We start from the raw sequence: 22588 nt of genomic DNA on the forward strand, positions 1-22588 counted from the left end.
CTGAACCAGGTGATTGCCTGCAATTTGCTAATGAATACTTCACTCATTTTGCCAACAGTTACGCATTTCAACACCTCACCATCTTCCCAAGATATGCACAATCAAATCAGGCAGATAAGGATGTCCTCTCTATTAAAATCCTGTTGAAGAAAAATGACAACTTTCCAATGATGCTTTTGACATAGCTACTCCATTATGTCCGAGCTACTCAGCTTCCCATGCTGCTGCATAAATTAATCTTGTGGTCAGTAGTCAGGGATTTTCAGAAGGTTCAAGACCAAGAACAGCCTTAAGTGATGAGCTTTGACTTATAATAGGAGGTAATAAAGCACGGAGGTGGTAGCAAAATCTTGATGTCACTGGACTAGTAATCCAGGGACCGAGGGTAATGCTCTGGGGAAATCGGTTCAAATCCCACTATGGTGGAATTTGAATTCAATAAAAATCTGGAATTAGAAATCTATAGTTATTGTCGATGGTTGTAAACAAACGATCTGGTTCACAGCAATGTGGTTGACTCTTAAATACCCTCTGAATTAGCCTAGTAAGCCATTCAGTTCAAAGGAAATGAGGGATGAACATCAAAACCTGGCCTTGCTAGCGACATTCACATCCCATGAAAGAATAAATGAAAATAAATCTTCCCAGGCTAAATAGAAGTGACAAGATTTGGATCAGGGACCCTGACAGAGATGATATAATTGTCCTGAGGGATGGCATTCTTTCTTGACACATGCATCAGAAGGCAAGGCACAATCGGTTGGAACAGAAAAAGTCTTGTAGTGATCCTCCTATATTGATATTTGTGAACCAGATGTAAAAACTCATATAATTAAAAAACAAGTAGCACAACTTCAACTTCAGCCCATAACAGTTGAGACTACTACTCCTCCAAACTTGGAAAGAGCTAGATCTGGAAGAGTGGCAAAGTTTGCAGACCTTTTTTTTTTTTGTTGTTCATGGGATGTGGGCAATGCTGGCTGGGCCAACATTTCTGCCCCTGACCTGAGTGGCTTGTTAGGTCATTTCAGAAGATATTGAAGAGTCAATCACATTGCTGTGGGCCTGGAGTCACTTGTGAACTAGATGGACATTAAGAAGGGAGCCCAAAGTTAGAAGGGGGTTTCTGATGGAGGTGACCCAGTCCTGCCTGAGGCCTAAGCCCAATCACGTTTGGGCTACCCCAAACCCAGGAAATCCTCCTGCCAGCCTAAAGATTGAGACTGGGTGCGAAATGGCTCACAATTGCCTCAATTGGGGCCCAAGGTCTTGTCCACCCCAGCGTGAAATCACTGCAGAGACAGGGTTGATGGGAACCCAGTGGGAAGCATACGCCTCACCGTCTAAAACCCACCGGCAGGGGATTCAAGCTAATGTAAATACATTTGGGTAAAGATTCGAGGGAAGATGTAGTATTAGGGTGTTTAGCACTTTTGAGGGTTAATGTTGGACGGGTGAAACAACATTGCCCACATTATGATGTAGAGATTCACATGGGGTAGTAGAATTCTCAGTCTGTGAGAAGTTGGCATCAAGATATCGCCTAGTTAGGATTGTAGCCTGTGTACATGCATATAGTTATGTATTATTAATGAATAGTTACTGTTCAATTATATAAGCCTCTTCATGAGACATATAATAGTTATGTCCCTGTAAAGAAGTAAATAACAAAGTGAGCGCAGAGATAAAGATTTAAAATTAAAGTATTGTATTAGTGATGAACTCAAGGAAGGCCACTGACCAGCGATCCAGGAAGGCAACATGCCGCTGAACTCGGGCGGGTCGCCACGACCAGGAGCGAGGCTCTCGGAGGTCACGTGGCGCCGCCGTTCCCCGGCACTAGACCAGTTGTCATCAACACCCCCCATGCACACACACAACATGAGAGGCTGGATGGACTACATGGATGACCCAAAAGCCGAGGACCACCCACTGCACTGAGTTATGAGCCGCAGGACTGCGCCTATCCGGGTTACACTGCAGATCAATGGCCACTCCACCGAGATGGAACTCGACACGCGAGCGGCAGTTTCCATCGTCGGCCATCGGACGTTTGATGCAATCCGGCCTCCAGGTACTGGAGCTTTAGGACACTTGGACCAGGTTGGACACTTATACCGGGGAGCCCTTGGCGACCGAAGGCACTAACCACGTGCCTCTACTGTGTGGGGATCAACCGCGTACTTGCCACACTGGTGGTTGTCAGCAGCGACAGACCCAGCTTGCTGAGACATGATTAGCTACACTATCTGTGATTGGACTGGCAGTGCGTATGTCAGATGTACCCCCGTGGGCCTGAAGGGGTACTGGCCAAGTTCCCAATGGTCTTTCCCGAAGGCCTCAGTACCAGAAAGGGTGCAATGGCCATGATCAACATGGATGAGAACACTCAGCTCAAATATGTCCGCGCCCGCTCAGCACTGTATACACTACACCCCAAGGTCGACCCCGAGCTGGACCGATTAGAGCAGTTGGGCATCATCCGCCCCGTCCACTTCGCGGCTTGGGCCGCACCAGTGGCCCAGGTATTGAAGCCGACTGATCCATATGCCTCTGCGGCGACTACAAAATGACCTTGAACCGAGTGTCCCGTCTCGACCATTACCCGGTCCTACGCATCAAGGAACTTTTACGCCAGGCTCAGCAGGGGCAAGACGTTCACGAAACTTGACATGAGCCATGCATATCTGCAGCTGGTGCTGGACCCAGGGTCCTGAAAAATACATGACGTTTAACACCCATAGAGGGTTATACGAATATGCCCAGTTGCCATCCGGGGTTTCCTCAACCTGTGCGATATTCCAGCGTGTGATGGTCGTGATATTTCAGCTGTGATGGAAAACATCTTACGGAGGTTGCTGAGGGTGGCCGTATACTTAGACAATGTCCTCATTACAGGTACCTCTCACAAGGAACATAGGGAGAACCTCGCCAAAGACCTCAAGGAGCCGGTGTACAGCTCTGAAGAGAGAAATGTCTTTCGTACCCCTGAGATCAGTTGGGTTACTGGGTGGACAGCTGGAGCCTCCACAGGGTAGAAGACAAGGTACTGATGATGCAGCAAGTCACCATACGGATGATGCAATAGGGCACCATCCCTCGTGGCCCGACGGAGCTCTGCTCTTTTCTTGGGCTGGTCAATTACTATGGGAAATTCAGACTCCGGATGGTCACGTTGCTCAACCCACACCACCATATTTTGAAGAAAGGACAGCGATGGGACTGAGCTACTCGCACCAGAAGGCTTTTCAGGAGATCAGGCGGCACCTATCCTCAAACGAACTGCTGGCCCACTTAAACTGGTCAAAACCTTTGCTCCTAATGTGCGACGCCTCGCCATAAAGCATGGAGCGGTCTTGGCACACCAGGTGCCCGATGGTTCGGAGGGTGCCAACAGCCTTCGCGCATCCCGCATGCTCGCAGACGCCGAGTCCAATTACGCACAGGTGGAGAAAGAAGGTTTGGCCGTCATATTCGCAGTGCGGAAGTTCCACCAATACGTTTATAGGTGCACTTTCACGATTTATTCGGACCAGAAGCCCTGCTGGGCTTGTTCAAAGAAGACCGAGTGATCCTGCCGATCACGGAAACACAGTGGTTAGCACTGTTGTTTCACAGCACCAGAGACCTGGGTTCAATTCCGGGCTTGGGTCACTGTCTGTGCGGAGTCTGCAAGGGTTTCCTTCGTGCTCCGATTTCCTCTCACAGTCCAAACATGTGCGGTTTAGGTGGATTGGTTACGCTTAATTGCCCCGTAGTGTCCAAATGTTAGGTGGGGCTGCTGGGTTACGGGTTAGGGTGGAGGTGGGGGCTTGGGTGGGTCTTTCAGGGGCCAGTGTAGATTCGATAGGCCGAGTGGCCTCCTTCTGCACTGTAAATTCTATAATCGTGGCCCAGATCCAACGGTGGACTTTGATATTAGCTGCCTATGACTACACCCTGGAGCACTGCCCAGGCATAGACATTCTGCACGTCGACGCATTGAGCCACCTGCCCCTCTCCACGAAGCCACCTACGTCGGCCGCAGAGGTGATTGCCGCCCTCCACTTCATGGGCACCTTACCGGTCACATCAACCCTCGTCAAGGAGTGGACCCAGACAGACCCAAACTTCTCACAAGTTCGGCACATGATTCAATACAGGGCCCAGCATCGGGCGCTGGTGGCCGATCTGAGAGCCTACACCACGAAACTGCCAGAGTTGAGAGCATAGACGACAGCGCCCGTTTGTGGGGGACGTGGGACGTACTCCTCGCGGAAACTATGTTCGCCGGTCATGCCCGAGCAGGGTCGCATGCCCATGTTTCAGGACCTTCACTGCAAACTCCCTGGGATGGCGGAAAGGCCCCACTGGCGGCTCCAATATACCCATGGGAGTGGCGCGGGAAACCATGGTCCCGTGTCTACGTCAAAATGGCACGAGGTCCACTACATTCAAACTGCGACCATGTGGACCACCGTAGACAGGATACGGCACATTTTCAGCACGCACGGCTTGCCCGAATTCCTATTGTCCGATTTAGTGGGACAGGGTTCACAAGCCAGGGCATTTGCATCATTCCTGGCTGTGAATGGAATCTGGCATGTATGGACTGCTCCGTATCACCTGACCTCCAACAGGTTGGCCGAGCGAGCAGTCCAGAACTTTATGCAGACCATGAAAGAAATGACCGCCGGATCTTTAGAGACACGGCTGGCTTGTTATCTGTTCAGCTACCACGCAACACCGCATGCCACCACCGGGATTGCACCAGCGGAGTTTCTCGTGGATAGGAAGCTCAGGACTTGCCTTAGCCTCGTCCTCCCTGATGTCAGGGCACAGGTCCGCCAACGACAGAACCGCTCCAAGGTGGACTTGCGCATTGGTGCTTGCAACTGCGAATTTTTGAGACAGGCAATGTGATCTACGTGTATAATTTCAGTACCAGAGCCACATGGATCCCAGGCGTGGTCCTCCGTGTGACAGGCCGGTCTCCTAGAACATAGAATTGCTACTGTGCAGAATGAGACCATTTGGCCCATCGCGTCTGCACCAACCCTCCAAAAGAACACCCTACATAGGCCCACTTCCCTGCCCTATTCCCCCTAATCCCACCTAATGTGCATATATTTCAACTGTGAGAGGAAACCCACACAGGCATTGAGAGCTTGCAAACGTCACACAGTCACCCAAGGTCGTAAATGAATCCGGGTTCCTGGGCTGTGAGGCAGCAGTGCTAACTACTGTGCCATTGTACCATTCTACACATCCAGATGGAAGGCAATGAGGCAAACCGCCACCTGGACCATATTCATCCACGCACGCAAGAGCCACTGGAACTGAGTCAGGGTGCCCCGCTCAGGCAATTCCCCTTCCGACCTGAAAGGATTCCAGAGGCTCCGCTGGGGCCAGACCACCTCTCGCTATCACAGCTGCCTGTCGGATGTCAGAAAGCCAAAGTGCCCGCCAATCAATGACGACAGCGACGTCGGTTGCAATGTGGCCACCGGCCCACCAAACGACTGCATGTCGGCGATATTAGCGCCATCACCTTTGTTGGCTGAGCCACCCCACTTTGATGCTCTTCACGGAAACTACCTTCGCCGGTGCGCTATACGCCTCCCGGACCAACTGTATCGCCTCTGAACCTCCGTTCAACCCCAAAGCGATCAAGGGATCCAACTCCAGTCATGGCGGAGCCTCCCACTAATTGGAGGAACTCCACAGGGTATAAACCTCGACTTGGGTGCAGGTCGGGAAAGGTGACCCTGCGGGGAGAGGAGCAGGCCGGGAAGGGTGACCCTGCGAGGAGAGGAGCAGGTCGGGAAGGGTGACCGTGCGGAGAGAGGAGTAGAGTAATTATTGTATTGTGAGTAGTAAATCAAGTTGTATCCTGCCTACCTGGTCTCGTGTGGAGTCCTTGCCTTCGGTCTTTACAAAATGTACCGCCATTCATTCACTGTCACTGGGTCAAAATCCTGGACTTCCCTACCTAATAGCACCGTGGGTGTACCTACAGCACATGGACAGCAGCGGTTCAAGAAAGAAGCTCCCCACCTACTCGAGCAATTAATAATGAGCAACAAATGCTGATCGGATGTCAGCGAAGCCCACATCCAATCAAAAAATTCTTCAGTTTTAAGCCATGCAATCTTATGGTTTCCATCTTTTCGCAAATAACTGATTTCAGATTTTAACAAAAAAATAGTTGCTGATCTCGTGTTTGTAACGGGATAGAATTATAGGATGTAGAATGCGGGTCAGCAATCTTTTGCAACTGTGAGCTTTTTATCCTCCCAATAAAAACACGGGGCGGGATTCTCCGACCCCACGCTGGGCCCACGCCGGCGGGCCGCGCAGAGCGGAGAATTGGCGCCGGCGTGGTTGGTGCGGCGCCAGTCGAGGGCCGCTTTATGCGGCCGGCCCACCAATTCTCCAGCCCGGATGAGCCGAGCGGCGTAAGAAAAGAGCCGAGTCCTGCCGGCGACGTTCTAACCTGCTCTGGGGGGGCCTCCGATGTGGCCTGGACCGCGACGGGGGCCCACCGATTGGCGGGCCGGGATCTGTGGCTGGGAGCCTACTTTCCTACATGCCGGCCCCTGTAGTCCTGTGCAATGTTGCGTCGGGGCCGGCGCGTTGAAGGAGGCCACTGCGCAGGCACGTGTTGGCACTGGAGCCACTGCGCATGTCCTTGTTGGCGCCGACGGAACTGCGCATGCGCGGATCCCGCGGCGCACAGTTCGCGCCAGGATCTGCAGCTGGAGTGACGCGAACCGCTCCAGCGCTGTGCTGGCCCTCTGGAGGGGCCAGAATTAGTCGTGGGAGAGGCGTGGACACTCTGCCGTGGGGTTGGAGAATCCCGCCCACGCTTTTACTTTTCTTGGCTTAATTTTCTTCCTTGTTTTTTTTTTCAATAAACATTTTATTGAGGTTTTTTTTGGCATTGTAACAGCAGCAATATAAACAATGTACATAAAAATATAAACATAGTGCAAATACCACCTCCCTCCCGCACAGGTCCCACCATTACTTAACCCCCTACTCTGCGAAGAAGTCGATGAACGGTTGCCACCTCCGGGCGAACCCTAACAGTGACCCGCTCAAGGCGAACTTAATTTTCTCCTGGCAGAGAAAGCCAGCCATGTCCGATAGCCAGGTCTCCGACTTTGGGGCCTTGAGCCCCTCCATGCTAGTAATATCCGCCTCCGGGCTACCAGGGAAGCAAAGGCCAGAATGTCTGCCTCTTTCTCCTCCTGGATTCCCAGATCCTGCAATACCCCGAAAATCGCCACCTCTGGACTCAATGCCACCCTTACATTTAATATCTTGGACATGACGCCCGCAAACCGCTGCCAAAATCCCCTAAGCTTTGGACATGTCCAAAACATGTGGACATGGTTCGCTGGCCCTCCCGCACATTTTGCGCACCTGCCCTCAACCCCAAAGAATCTGCTCATCCGGGCCACTGTCATGTGAGCTCGGTGCACGACCTTGAATTGTATGAGGTTGAGCCTGGCACACGTCACGGTCGCGTTGACTCTACTCAACGCGTCTGCCCAAAGGCCCTTCTCTATCTCTCCCCCCAGCTCCTCCTCCCACTTTCGCTTCAGCTCCTCGGTCTGCGTCTCGTCTGATCCCAATGGCACCTTAGAAATGTCAGAAACGCTCCCCTCTCCTATCCATCCTCTAGAAACCACCCTACCCTGAATCCCCCTTAGCAGCAGGAGTGGGAAGGTTGGTACCTGTCTACGCAGAAAGTCCCGCACCTGCAGATAGCGAAATTCATTTCCCCCCGCCAATGCAATCTTCTCTTCCAGAGCCCTCATACTCAGAAAGCTCCCCTCTATAATCAAGTCCCCCATCCTCTCAATCCCCCACTCTCCGTCAAATTCGGAACCCCCTGTCCATCCTCTCCGGGCAAACCGGTGATTATCGCAGATTGGGGACCAGACCGATGCTCCGACTGCTCCCACATGTCTCCTGCATTGCCCCCAGACTCTCAAGGCCGCCAGCCACTTCCTAACCATGGCTATATTAGCCACCCAGTAATAATTGCTAAAGTTCGGCAGCACCAGCCACCCCTCTCCCCGACTCTGCTCCAACATTACCCTCCTCACTCGCGGGGACTTGCCCCCCCATACAAAGCCCACTATAACTTTATTGACCCGATTAAAAAAGGAGGAAGATGGGGAGACATTGAAAAACAAACTGGAATCTCCGGAGGACCGTCATTTTCACCGTTTGAACTCTGCCCACCAGAGACAACAGGAGCGCATCCCATCTCCGGAAATCCTCCTTCATCTGATCCACCAACCGGGCGAAGTTCAGTTTATGTAGCCGGTCCCAATCCCGCGCCACTTGGATACCTAGGTACCTGAAACTGTCCCCTACCACTCTAAACGGCAGTTCCCCCAGTCGCCTCTCCTGACCCCTCGCCTGGACCGCTTATACCCCGAAAACCGGCCAAAATCCCCTAACATTCCCATAATTTCTTCCATTCCCTCAAATGGATCCAAAACATACAAAAGCAGGTTGTCCGCATACAGCGAGACTCTGTGCTCCACCCCCCCACCCCCCTCCCCAAACCGGACCAGCCCCTTGAGGCCCTCAGAGCAATTGCCAGTGGCTCTATAGCCAGCGCAAACAGCAGTGGGGAGAGGGGGCATCCCTGTCTCGTCCCCCGGTGCAGTCTAAAATAGTCCGAAGTTGTCCTGTTCGTCCGTACACTTGCCACAAGAGCCTGGTACAGCAACCTAACCCAGTCAATAAAGCCCCTCCCAAATCCAAACCGCTCCAGAACCTCCCATAAATAATCCAACTCAACCCGGTCAAAAGCTTTCTCCGCATCCATCGCGACCACTACCTCCACATCCCTACTCTCCGGGGGCATCATGATCACGTTTAACAGCCTTCTTACATTGGCCACCAGTTGCTTGCCCTTAACGAACCCCGTCTGATTCTCCACAATGACGTTCAGCACACAATCCTCGATCCTAGAGGACAAAATTTTGGCCAGCAGTTTGGCATCTACGTTCAACAGGGAAATCGGCCTGTAAGACCCACATAGCTCTGGGTTCATGTCCCGCTTTAGGATAAGCGAAATCGTGACCTGTGACACCGTCTGGGGCAGAATCCCCCTTTCCCTTGCCTCGTTAAACACCTTCATCAGCACCGGTCCCAATATCCAGGAGAACTTTTTATAGAACTCTGCGGGGTACCTGTCTGGTCCCGGGGGTTTACCCGCCTGCATGGCCTTCAAGCCCTCCACTATCTCTTCCAACCCGAACAGGGCCCCAGCCCTTCTACCAGGTCCCTGTCCACCTTCGGGAAAGTCAGCTCCTCCAGGAAGTGCCTCATCCCCTCCGGCCCCACAGGGTGTTCCGACCTGTGCAACCTGCTGTAAAAATCCCGAAACGCCTTACTCACCCCTGCCGAGTCCCCAACTAAGTTCCCATCCCCGTCGATAACTTTCCCTATTTCTCTAGCTGCCTCCCTCTTTCTGAGCTGCTGTGCACGCATCCTGCTGGCCTTCTCACCATGCTCGTATATCGCCCCACTCGCCTTTCTCAGCTGTTCCACTGCTCTCCCCGTGGTTAACAAGCCAAATTCCGCCTGAAGCCTCCGCCGTTCCCTTAAAAGCCCTATCTCTGGAGTCTCCGCGTACCTCCTGTCGATTTGTAGAATCTCTTTCACCAGTCGGTCCATCTCTGCCCTGTCCGCCCAGTCCCTGTGAGCCCGTATCGAGATCAGCTCTCCTCTCACCACTGCCTTCAGCGTTTCCCAGACCACCGCTGCTGAGACCTCCCCTGTATCATTTACCTGCAGGTAATTCAGCATGCATTTCCTCAGCCTCTCGCACACCACTTCGTCCGCCAATAGCCCTACATCCAACCTCCATTGCGGGCGCTGATTGCTATCTGTACTAACCTGCAGGTCAACCCAATGCGGAGCATGGTCCGAGATCGTAACCGCCGAATACCTCGTGTCCACAACCCCTGCCGGCAAGGCCTACCCAAAACAAAGAAATCGATCCGAGAGTACACCTTATGTACGTGGAAGTAGAAGGAAAACTCCTTCACCCTCGGCTGCCTAAATCTCCATGGATCCACCCCTCCATCTGCTCCATGAACCCTTTCAGTTCCTTTGGCATTGCTGGCACCCTGCCCGTTTTCAAGCATGACCAATCCAGGCCGGGTTCGATAACTGTATTAAAGTCCCCTCCCATGATCAGTTTGTGCGAGTCATGGTCCGGTATCTTCCCTAACATTCTCTTTATAAATTCCACGTCATCCCAATTTGGCGCATATACATTAACCAGCACTACCTTCACCCCCTCCAGCTTACCACTAACCATAATATATCGACCCCCCACATCCAAAACTGTTCTACCCACCTCAAATATCACCCGCTTATTAATCAAGATCGCAATCCCTCTAGTCTTTGTATCCAGCCCCAAGTGGAAAACCTCACTGACCCAGCCTTTCCTCAATCTAACCTGATCCACTACTCTAAGGTGAGTCTCCTGCAACATTACCACGTCCGCCTTCAGTCCCCTGAGATGCGCGAACACACTTGCCCTCTTAACCAGCTCATTTACCCCTCGAACATTCCAGATGATCAGCCTAGTTGGGGGGCAACATCCCCCCCCCACCTCTGCTGATCAGCCATCCCCTTTCTTGGGCCCGCCTCCAGCCCCTGTGCGTGCCTCCTCCGGCCTGCCCCCCCCGACCTCCTCACTGTCCCTCCACCGAAGTCCCTCCCTCGTCAGCAAAACCACTCCCCCCCCCGGCAACACTACTCTAAAACCTAACCCATATAGTAAACTGAACATATGCACACACCCCACTGTGCTTCCGTGAGCTAGCTCACCCAGCTAGCTTGGTGGCCCCCACCCCGGCGCCAAAAGGTCTCCCACCTATTGTTCCCTCGCTCCCCTCCTCCCGCTCGTACAAACAAATTCACTCATCTAACAATCCCCACACAATCACCCAGCTGCAAAAAAAAAAAAACCACCCACCGAAACGCAAACAAGCACGTCTCCACCCCACAAAAGTGCACATCAACGAAAAAGACATTGCCAAGATCCACCTAAAAGAAAACCCGAAATCGAAAAAACTTTCCCCCCCCTTCGTAAACAGAACTCAAAAACAGAAAGAAAAAACAAATTAAAAAAGAAAGGGGCCCAATATAGGCCAACAAGTTGCCTCAAAGTTCAAGAGTTCTCAGCCCCCCCACCAGTTCTTTTCCTTTAGCAAAGTCCAGCGCATCTTCGGGAGACTCAAAATAATGATGTTGGTCCTCATATGTGACCCAAAGACGAGCCAGATACAGCAGTCCAAACCTCACCTGTTTCTTGAAGAAGATTGACTTAACTTGGTTGAAGCCTGCCCTTTTCCTCGCCACCTCCACACTCAGGTCCTGGTACATCTGCAGGATACTGTTGCCCCACTTACAGCTCCGCGTTCGCTTGGCCCACTGAAGAATACATTCCTTGTCCAGGAACCACCTTTGCCCTCGGAGGGCCCCCCGCTCACGGCTTTCTCGCAAGCGCTCTATACGCTCTGTCCACCTCCAAGGGTCGGGAGAATGTCCCCTCCCCCAGCAGCTTTTTGAACATACCCGCTAAGTATACCCCAGCATCCGCTCCCTCAGCCCCCTCCAGGAGCCCGACAATTCTTAAGTTCTGCCGGTACCTATTCTCTAGGACTTCCATTTTCTCCAGAAGCCTTTTCTGCTGGTCACGCAGCATCCCCACCTCCAGCTCAACTGCTTTTTGATGCTCCTCCTGCTCAGCCAGCGCCTTCTCAACCTTCTGGATCTCCCGATCATGGGCGTCCAATCTGTGCTCCAGCCTATCAATCGATTCTTTAATCGGGTCCAGACAGTCCCGTTTCTGTTTGGCAAAGCCGTCCTGGATGACCTGCATCAACTGCTCCGTTGATCACTGTGCCGACACCCCAAGGGTCCAGTCCTCGGCTATGCTGTCTCCTGCTGCAACTTCAGCACAGCTCTTGCCTATCTTCTTATTTCTGCCTTTTCGTGCACTTCTGGGGCGAGATTCTCCGACCCCCCGCCGGGTCGGAGAATCGCCGAGGGCTGGCGTGAATCCCGCCCCCGCCGGTTGCCGAATTCTCCGGCACCGGAGATTCGGCAGGGGCGGGAATCACGCTGTGCCGGTTGGCCGGCCCGAATGGGCCGAAGTCCCGCTGCTAGGATGCCTGTCCTACCGGCGTGGATTAAACCACCTCTCTTACCGGCGGGACAAGGCGGCGCGGGTGGGCTCTGGGGTCCTGGGGGGGGGAGCGGGGCGATCTGGCCCCGGGGGGGGTGCCCCCACAGTGGCCTGGCCCGCAATCGGGGCCCACCGATCCGCGGGGGGGCCTGTGCCGTGGGGGCACTCTTTTCCTTCCGCCTTCGCCACGGTCTCCACCATGGCAGAGGCGGAAGAGACTCCCTCCACTGCGCATGCGCGGGGATGCCGTGAGTGGCCGCTGATGCTCCCGCGCACGCGCCGCCCGGCAATGTCATTTCCGCGCCAGCTGGCAGGGCACCAAAGGCCTTTTCCGCAAGCCGGCGGGGCGGAAATCAGTCCGGCGCGGGCCTAGCCCCTCAAGGTTAGGGCTGGGCCCCCCAAGATGCGGAGGATTCCGCACCTTTGGGGCGGCGCGATGCCCGACTATTTGCGCCGTTTTTGGCGCCGGTCGTCGGACATCGCGCTGATACTGGAGAATTTCACCCCTGGTTCTTTTCTCCACACACCGATGCGTGGAAACAGTGCCCAATTGCCTCAGCCTTCGAATTCACCATTTAAAACCGGGAAAAAGTCCGGGGGAAAGGTCCGAAAGTCCGACCAGAGCAGGAGCCACCAAATGTGCGACTTACTCCTTCATAGCCGCCACAGGAAGTCCCAATTTTTTTCCATGTTAATATGATCCAACTTGGAAAAAATTGTGAGCTGCAAATGTGATGTTAAAAGAGCTGCTGGTGGCTCCAGAGCTGTGGATTACAGACCCCTGACCTGGAGCATATTTTCAAGTGGCTGAATGATGATAATTAGAATGCAGATGAGTGGAATGCAGATAAGTGCAGATAAGAAGTAGCACTTTGGAAGGAAAGTAAGAGAAATGATGAGGGAAAAGTTGAAAGAAAAGAGTGATTGTTGATCCAATCATTGCTGAACAGCAATTTACAGAGCAATTTCAATACTGAGTAATGCTATCTCGATGCCTGGTGGGTGTGGTATTTTGGAGCCATCCTCCCACTGACTTAGAAAACTTTCTTGCCCATCCTTTATTCCAGTAGTTCCACAGGAAGACTTCAGAGATCTGAGGGCTTGTATCCTCGACATACTTGTGCAGCAACATTTGTCCAGGAGATAATGAAACCTCACTTCAGGAGATGTATTGGTACTTTAAATATCCTCTTGCTGAATTGCCAGCAATTACAATCCACAAATGGGGAGGTCTCAATGTGACAATGAACCAGGTGGAAATCCGCCTATGAGATTGTAATGAGGCCCCAGTTAAATGCCCCAGGCCTAATTTCCAGGCAAGCGATGGTCAGGCGACCTTATTTTGCACTATAGTGTATAATTTGTCATTGCTGAATTTAAGATCATACCAATGAAAAATTGTCATGTTTGTATTATGTATTTGATATTCTCTGCATGTCATGTGACAAGAAAATGTATTGGAGATATTAGACCAAACAGAATTGCTCTCTATGATGGAGTCTTATGATGAGTAGAAAGGTTTTGACTGAAAATATTCATCTTATACAGCAAGTAACGTATGAACATATGATTGAAATAATTGCTCCTGTTTTTTGAGTATAAATGGATCTTCTGCTCCCAAAAGAACTCTCCCATGATTATACTAAAAAATCACAACAGATATTTTGACGACTGGTTAGTTATTGGAATGACAATGACTTCTTGATTAAATTGTAGCCATAGGGCATCGAGATGGTTTGTCTCCTTTCATGAACTTTTGACTACTGCATAGAATTGAGAAAGCTGATGGTTGTAATCAACAATTCTTCTACATTAGCAAGTCCCAAAGTGTTTCGCCATTGATTGCTGGATCAACTTTGTAGATTTGATACTGTCAAGTCAAGGTTCATAGCAGTGTAGTCAATCTATGTAACATTTCTATAATCTCCTTTGTCTCCAAACCTTAGTGCCAAAATTCACTTTCAGATGGAAGTGCCAGCTTTAACATTTGAATTGGCCCTTGGACTAATGCAGTTTTTTTTTAAAACTTGCTATTTTTATATATTTTATAAATTGCTATATAGAATTAAACAATTTTAAATATTAAATTTTCAATGATTGAATGTACAATTTCACCAAGATTTTAAATATAACTCCTACACTCCATTGCAGAACTTTGTCAGTTACAACTCTTCTAATTTGAGATCCATTTTTAAAGATCAAATTAATGTTCTTTGTTGTCCAGATAAACAAGCACTTCAGGACACAATCATTTACTTTATTTTTTCACCCTTCTAATTCAGCCACTTGCCAGGTGTATAGATGTGCCATGTTAAATTTAACTTTGATTAAAAATAAATTAATTGGACAGGATCAATTCATGGTCACATGGCTGTGTAGTCACCATAGTTGATACTGGCAGGATACAACTGAAGCAGCTGATCCTGCTTAACCAATCCAAGCAATTTTGTTTATCAGTGCATAATGTAAAGGAGTGCATTGCCTAAGGTTATTCAAGCCTCTGTGAAGGCTACCCAAAAAATGTGGGCGCAAATACTTAACCTTGTGTAGTATTGCTTATCTTAACATCATGTAATCGAAGAAAATGCCCCGTTTTGTACTTTCTGTCTTTACATTTTCAGTCCTCTTTGACTTTAGTATGCAAAAAGCTTAAACTTTATACAAACACAAGTGAGGTTTACATCTCCTAGGCACAAGGCTTGGTGATACCGGTTTGTGGGACCTACACTCACTAATACAAAATGTGTGCATGTTTAAATGGGGAAAAGAATAATGAGTCAAGAACAAGAAAATACCTTTTAAACCCACAAAGGTAATTCCTTTAATAAAAATAGAAAATGTGAGAAATACTCAGCAGATCTGGCCACATTTGTGGCAAGAGAACCAGGCGACTAACCTGAAATCATACTTGTTCCTTTTTCCACAGTTGTTGCCAGACCTGCTGTGTATTTCCAGCATTTTCCATTCAGTCTTTCAGATTTTCAGCATGCACAGTTCTTCGCAATTATATTAAGATCATCCCTCTATTATTTCGATTGACCTAGCCTGCTATCAATTACATCTTGAATTTGATTTCACTGTCTTACCTGCGGAATCATTTCAAACTTTTATTGCATTTTGTGTGAAGATTTAAAAATAAATTACTTACTAATTTAATTTGTGTTCTGTTTGATTAACCTGATTAAAATATATTCAGATTGTTTCAGCCCATGCCATTTGATATTTCTATATCTCAATTATGTAATTTACCAGTAGGGCTGCATAAAAGAACTAGTTAAGGAACAGTTTTATTTTTTTAAAGAATTCAAGTTTCTTAATTGAAAAACATGTTGTAAGATGGATTCTCTATTCCACTGCTGTGAAATATCTATCTGGTTTTAATTTGCTATGTTTATAACCATCACAAGTTTGATTCTAAATTTTGGTCCATCATTTGCCTATCTTAATGGTCATTTTTGTATTCAGTAATGAGTCAATAAGCGAATTAATCTATTCAGAAGGAATGGTCATAAAATATGTACTATATTTTTCGGGTAGACTGTGAAATTATTTTGCAAATTCCCTGTTTGCTTTAACTTGAGCTGCATGTATCATTTTAATTGTGCAAGAGAAGCTATTTTGAATACTGTTCAGTTAGATTGATCAACGGATCATTTTGTTTCTTTTATCAGAGAGATTTGCAGTTTTATTCCTCATTTAAGCCAAAATGAAGAGGCCATTGACTTGCTTTCTTTATCCCTCTGCTCGATTTTGTGGATTCAGCCAGGTTTTGTGATACTTAACAATGATCAATAATGGGCAGATGGTAATGAAGAGTTACCTTTCAGTGCAGAGCTGGGGAAATGGGACCTTGTTAGCTGTATGGCTGCGGCAGTGGTTTTCTTAGCAGATCAATATCTTGTCTTGTCTTTCTAATTGCTCATTGGTTGACATTCGTGGATTCTTTCTTGAAATGTGAACTCTTTTCTAGCTCGAGCGACGTGATGGTACAATTCTGAATCTCCGTAAAGAGGTCCTCCTTTTACAGGAGAAGAGAGATGGGTTAACAACTGAGGTACCTTAATTATTTTTAATTTCTTCTCTAATTCTAAATCAAATACGGAAATGTATCACAGAAAGCTGGATTAAGCTGATTTGAGTCTGGGCTGTAAAGGACATCAATAGTATTGGCTTTGCTGCTCAGTGCCACCATATTGGCTTCCTGAAGACTTAAGCATTGCGATTCTGCCAAGATTTTCTTTTGACTTTTTAAAATAGTCTAATGTGGTGACAATAGAATATATTAAAATTTTGTGTCCATAATTTGTGTGTGGATTGGCAGTTGGATGTACAAGAAAGAAGGATTTACCATCTGCAGACAGAGCTAAGAGAAGGAGAAGCTAAGCTGGAACAAAAGCAGAGCTGCCTGCAACAACTGAAAGAGGAGCTGGATACCACCAAGAAGCTGCACAAAGAGGGCCAAAAACAGGTAGGCATTTACTGTACCCTCAGGCTTTAGGCCTTAATCTGCAAAGTAACCTGAGTGTAGCTTGCACGTTTCAAATATATTCAACGCTGCATTAGCTGGAATTAATGCTGTTGTGTATCTAATTTAGACGTCAAATATTTTCTATCTCACTGGGAAGCATGTACATCTGTTTTTTGGGGGGGGAGGAAAGGAATACGGTAATTTGCTCTATTCAAAAAGGAACTTGAAAATTATTTATCTTTGTTCCATTTGTAGGTATTCTGTCCAAAAATAACTACAACATATTTTAAATTTCAGCACTTAAATTATTTTCTTTACCCAAGATGTTAAAATAAATAATCAAAAAATGTTGTTACCAATATGCTAAATTGTTGGGCTAGTAAAACTAAAATGCTGCAACCAACAATTTATTCAACTTGTGAAATGTCTTTGCTGACCTATTCGTTTATTGAACCTGGACTACCAAAGTTTCTCAATAATGTGGAAATACCTCAGTTTCCTCTGTGTAAAAGCTTTTTCGTTGTCTAAATTTGTATTGTGAAATAAACCAAAAAAGAACTGGAAAGACCATTTCTATATTCGCAGTATTATTTATGTTTCAGAACTTATTTGATTTTTAAATTTGTTTACTATCTGAATTCGTATCATATGTATTGTTTTCCTACTGATGTTCTCTCTTTAATATAATATGTATATATTTTTTTAAATAAATTTAGAGTACCCAATGATTTTTTTAAAATTAAGGGGCAAATTAACTTGTCCAATCCACCTACTCTGCACATTTTTGGGTTGTGGGGGTGAGACCCACGCCGACACGGGAGGAATATGCAACCTCCACACGGACAGTGGGCCGAGATTTATATATCTAACTGTTGAGACAGTCTACAGTATGTCATCTCATAATAGACCTGATTCATCCTCCATTAAGGTCGGCAATAGTCTGTGATGGTGCATGCAGATTGAAGCAAGAGGTAGTAACCTCTTTTTCATTCTTTAACACCAACCCAGTGAATAATTCTTTAAATTGATATCATCTGAATAGTACAGTTTACATGGCAGTAATTTAAAAAAAAATTTGATGTCATAAACTACAAATTATGTTGAAAGGTGTTTATTAATTGAGCCCCAAAATTAAATGATTGTCTGCTGAATTGAATTTTAATCCTATATGGTGACTATTGGTATGCAGTTAACAAGGGAAGCACAGTGAGTAATTAACAGCATTAAAGTCGCATATATATGTAACTCTTACGTATGGTATTGAATAAAGTCATACATGCAAAAATTGTATTGGCTTGATTCTCTTTTGTGTGGTATAGCAAAAGAAATGTGAATTTTAGTTGGTTGCAGTGTGCGCTGTGATATACAGTAGATGCTTTTTACATCTTTAGACGCTGTCTCATCTTAATCACTGGTGATTAGATCTTCATTTGGTAGCTGCAATATTTGATGACCTCCAAAAACAGGTGCAAGAATCATAATGCCCAATTAACCTGTGCCATTGGTTTCAACACAGGCAGTATGCAAACCTTTGCTGCCTGCTAATTTATGATTATATCGTGCAACCAGCACTAAACGTTTTGTTAAATGCTTCAGCGAGGGTCCCAAAATCATGAAGCTAACACCATTTAAAAGAAGCCGACACTACCAAAAAAACACCCTGCACCTCTTAAAGGGGAAATACATTTTGGCTGAAGCAGCTGCTAGAAGTAATTCAATAACAAATTAATTGTAATTTTAAAAGACACAAGAATGACACAATGTGTCAGTGGGCCCCAAGATATTCCTACGTTGGAAATCATGGTACAGGAGGTGGAGAGAAGGAGATATGTCACCTATCCAGAGTTCCAGGAGGCCCGCTAATCTAACTCAGAGCCATAAGCCTGGATTTTCATCTTTCAGCTGGGTAGCAAGAGTTGGGAACATTTCCAACTTGGTGCAGTTATCTCAGGTGGGAGTGCCCGCAAAAATGGGCTCTTCATTGCTGGGGGTGAGTGCGGGTAGCAGCCAGAGGCAGCCACAGAAATCTCCTGCCTTGGTGCTGTGGGACATCGTCCCAGTCCTAATTTTTTAAAAAGTAGGGCCCACAAGCTGCACCCCTCACACCTGCTCACCCCTGCTCCCCTCATGTACCATCCATGCCAATTCATGCCTCCATGACAGGTTATGCCCCTCCACCTGCCCCTATGCTAAGCTTGTCACTTTCATGGCCATTGACCCACTGTACACTGTAGGGGAATCAATGAACCCTCTGGTGACAAAACGACTTGTGAAAATAGCTTTTTCCTTACTTTCTACTATATTTAGAAGATAACCCAGAATGCATAATGAGACATGGCTGTGAACATTAGACTGTTGAAATACCTGAGCCCAGGGAAAATATTGATTGACTGCCCTGGCTTTTTGATCTCTGCCGTCAATTGCACAATGTTAATTTACATAAGGTTAAGAGTTTTCAAATACTTGCAGTTTCTGCTAATAATACTAAAGGGCCTTGATTATTGACACTTTTTTTGCCTTGCATCAAAATGAAATTTGTGGTCTGGCGACTAATTCCTCAGCTTCTATTGCAGCACAAGAAGAAGCTAGCCAAAATTTGGGTGCTCTAGGTAAAGTGCAGACTGAAGTCATGCAAGCTCAGACTGCAGCCACTATAGGTACAAAACATGTCTCCAAAGGGGCTTGATGTCAAAACATTCCAACAATATGTCCTGCAACACATTGCCAGATACTGAAGTGCCATCCCGAGTGAGTGGCAGTGACACAATAGAACACAAACCTGCTTTCCTCTCAGGGTGGCAACATTTACCCTGACACCATTGCCACGCTGCCAGTATCCTTGCTGTTGCCTGGAGGCCAGCTCACCCAAACTGCCGCTGTCCATGCCAAGATGGTGCAGGCCAAAGCTGGGTTTCTAGGGTCAGAGCTATTTAAGATCATTCTGGTCGGCTTTCTGCAGTCAACCCCATTGAAAATTGCTAGCCAAGCTGCAGTCACTGGGGCAGCACTGCACTGGAGCACTAAGACAAACAAAAGTACATGTTAGAAAGGTACCAAGGGAACGAGCAGGTGCTGACATTTGAATACAATATAGCATGGTTTGATTTGTACATATATGGTTTGGAATTTTTATATCACATTGGCTTCTTGTATTACGGCCAAGTGGACTCTGTGATGCTCTGTCATGGAGGGAAAGTAGTGCGTGGAGCTGAGATTATGGAATTGGAGTTATGTTTATCGGGATTGTAGCCATATGGATCGATCATGGATAGCCTGGCCAGAGGCTTCTTCCATTCCTTGTACTCTTCCGTCAATCATTGTATAGCTGAGGACAAGGGCTGTGCCCTAATGCTAAGTGAAGCTGTGTAGCATGCATCAGACTGTAACGAATCTTGACACCTGCGCTGCCATGTACTGCAGATTTTCTCCAGAGTATTCTGGGCAGAGAAAACATTGTTTTAGCAACCCACTGACCTGCTTTATCACATTTCATATGGCAACATGGTTTTTGTTGGTGTGTGTTGCATACCTGAGTCATCAGCTATATCGTCAATGGCTAGCTCTTATTAGCCAGTAACAATCCTCTGGTTTGTTACATTCCAAGGGAAATGCATACTACTGTACTCAAAAATGGGAGCAACTGGTTTGTGCAGTATCCTTGAAGTTATTTTTAAAATCCTTCAACACGTGACACATTACTCCCTGTAGACAACAGAAACATTAAACAATTCTGCCACTTCTACAATTTCAACAACAATCAGTAGAAATCAATCAGCAAATAACCTGAAATTAGTTGATGTTCACTTTATTCTGCATTTCTTTTGCAGGGCAGGGATTTGGGGGCTTCCTGCTGCTGAATGCATTTTAGCTGTGCACTTTTAAGAAGCAGCTCTGGAATGCAGAGTTTGAAATTGGCAGTGTTGATGCCAACTCAGTTTCCATGCTAATTGGTGTCACTATCAGTTTACCAAGCATACATCCGACAGATGTTCCTTTCACACATACTAGCATCCTCAACAAAATGACATTCGGCATTAAAGGGTGTGTGCGCACTATGGATGCTGTTTTACAGGCAAAATGTCACTCATAACACCATGGGCGAGATTCTGCACTCCTGCGCCGGTTGGGAGAATCGCCTGGGCCGCCAAAATTTCCCGGGACGCCGGTCCGACGCCCTCCCGCGATTCTCCCAAGCGGCGGAATGGCCCCGTCGAGTTCCGCAGGCCAGAGACACCCGAAATGGCGATTCTCCGGCACCCCCTCTATTCTCAGGCCCGGATGGGCTGAGCGGCCAGGCCAAAACGGCGGGTTCCCCCTGGCGCCGTCCACACCTGGTCGCTGCTGTCGAGAACATCGCTGGAACGCTGGGGAGGGGGGGGGGGGAGGATCCTGCACCGGGGGGTACCTCAAACGTGGCATGGCCCGTGATCGGTGCCCACCGATCGTCGGGCCGTCCTCTCAGAAGGAGGACCTCCTTCCTTCTGCGGCCCCGCAAGATCCGTCCGCCATCTTCTTGCGGGGCGGACTCAGCGAGGACGGCAACCATGCATGAGTGGGTTGGCGCTGGCCAACCCGCGCATGCGCGGGTGATGCCAGTTATGCGGCGCGGCCGCGTCATCTATGCGGCGTTGCCTTTACGCGGCGACAAGGCCTGGCGCATGTAGATGACGTGGCCCCGATCCTAGCCCATTGTCGGGGCCTGACTCGGTCGGGATCAGGGCTGTTTCGCGCCGTCGTGAACCTCGACGGCGTTCACAACGCCGTGGACACTTCGGTGCGGGAGTGGAGAATCCCGCCCCAAATGTTTGCGCAGAACGCAGCTGAATTTCATGGTCATTTTATTTTGATGTAATTCAGTTAGAAAGAGGCAAAGTTTTTGAAGGTTTTAGAAGTTGTGTTTCTGTATCATGTGTTTCTTTATTCTTTCATGGCAAGTGAGCATTGTTGGCAAGATCAGCATTAGTTGCCTATCCCTAATTGCCCTTGAGAAGTGGTAGTGAGCCACCTTGAACAAAGCTGTCTATCTGGTATAGGTGCACTCAAGGCTATTAGGAAGAGAGCTCTGGGTTTTTAACCTAGTTGCAATGAAGGAATTTCCAAATCAGGATAGCATATGGCTGGGAGGGCAATTTGCAGGTGGTGTTTTCATGTATTTGCTTCTCTTGTCCTTCTAAGTGATGGAGGTTGTATGTTTGGAACCTGCTGTCAAAGGAGACTTGGTGAGTTGCTGCAATGCATCATGTAGATGGTACACACTGCTGCCACTGTGAGCTGATGATAGAGGAAGTGAATGTTTTTAAGGTGGTGAATGGGATGCAATCAGGCAGGTTGATTTGTCCGGGATAGTGTCAAGTTCTTGAGTGTTGTTGGAGATGCTCTCACCCAGGCAAGTGGAGAGTATTCCATCACACTCGTGACTTGTACCTTGTAGATAGTGGATGGGGTTTGGTGAGTCAGGAAGCAAATTTATGTGCCACGAATACCAAACTTTCACATGCTGTTGTAGCTACAGTATTTATATGACTGGTTCAGATAACATTCTGGTCAGTGATGTACTACCAGGATGTTGATGGTGGGGAAATCCAGCGATGGGATAATCCTGTTGAATGTCAAGGAGACATGGTTAGATTTTCCCTTGTTGGGGATGGTCATTGACTGGAACTTGCATGGCAAGTATTGCTTCATCTTACTAACCTAAGCCTAAATGTTACCCAGGTCTTGCTGCTTATGGACATGGACTGCATCAATATCTTTGGAGTTGAGAATAGTACTGAAAAATGCCAACATCCCCACTTATATCCTTATGATGGAGGGAAGATCATTGATGAAGTAACTGAATATGGTTGGGACTATGCAGCAATGTCCAGGATCTGAGATGATTGGCCTCCAAAATCTTCCTTTGGGCTCGT

At 47.9% G+C, this 22588-nt stretch overlaps 1 protein-coding gene across 6 annotated transcripts in view; it reads left to right on the forward strand.

The window, feature by feature from the left end:
• Positions 1–22588, forward strand: part of pmfbp1 (polyamine modulated factor 1 binding protein 1) — a 1352449-nt gene that overhangs the window by 550540 nt on the left and 779321 nt on the right. For all 6 annotated transcript variants that reach the window (XM_072517945.1, XM_072517947.1, XM_072517950.1 and 3 more), the window contains exons 11-12: positions 16182–16265; positions 16533–16679. In XM_072517945.1, the coding sequence (XP_072374046.1) occupies positions 16182–16265; positions 16533–16679 (231 nt within the window). The remainder of the gene's footprint in view (positions 1–16181; positions 16266–16532; positions 16680–22588) is intronic.

Source organism: Scyliorhinus torazame, chromosome 10 (assembly GCF_047496885.1).
Source record: "Scyliorhinus torazame isolate Kashiwa2021f chromosome 10, sScyTor2.1, whole genome shotgun sequence".
Lineage (NCBI taxonomy): Eukaryota > Metazoa > Chordata > Chondrichthyes > Carcharhiniformes > Scyliorhinidae > Scyliorhinus > Scyliorhinus torazame.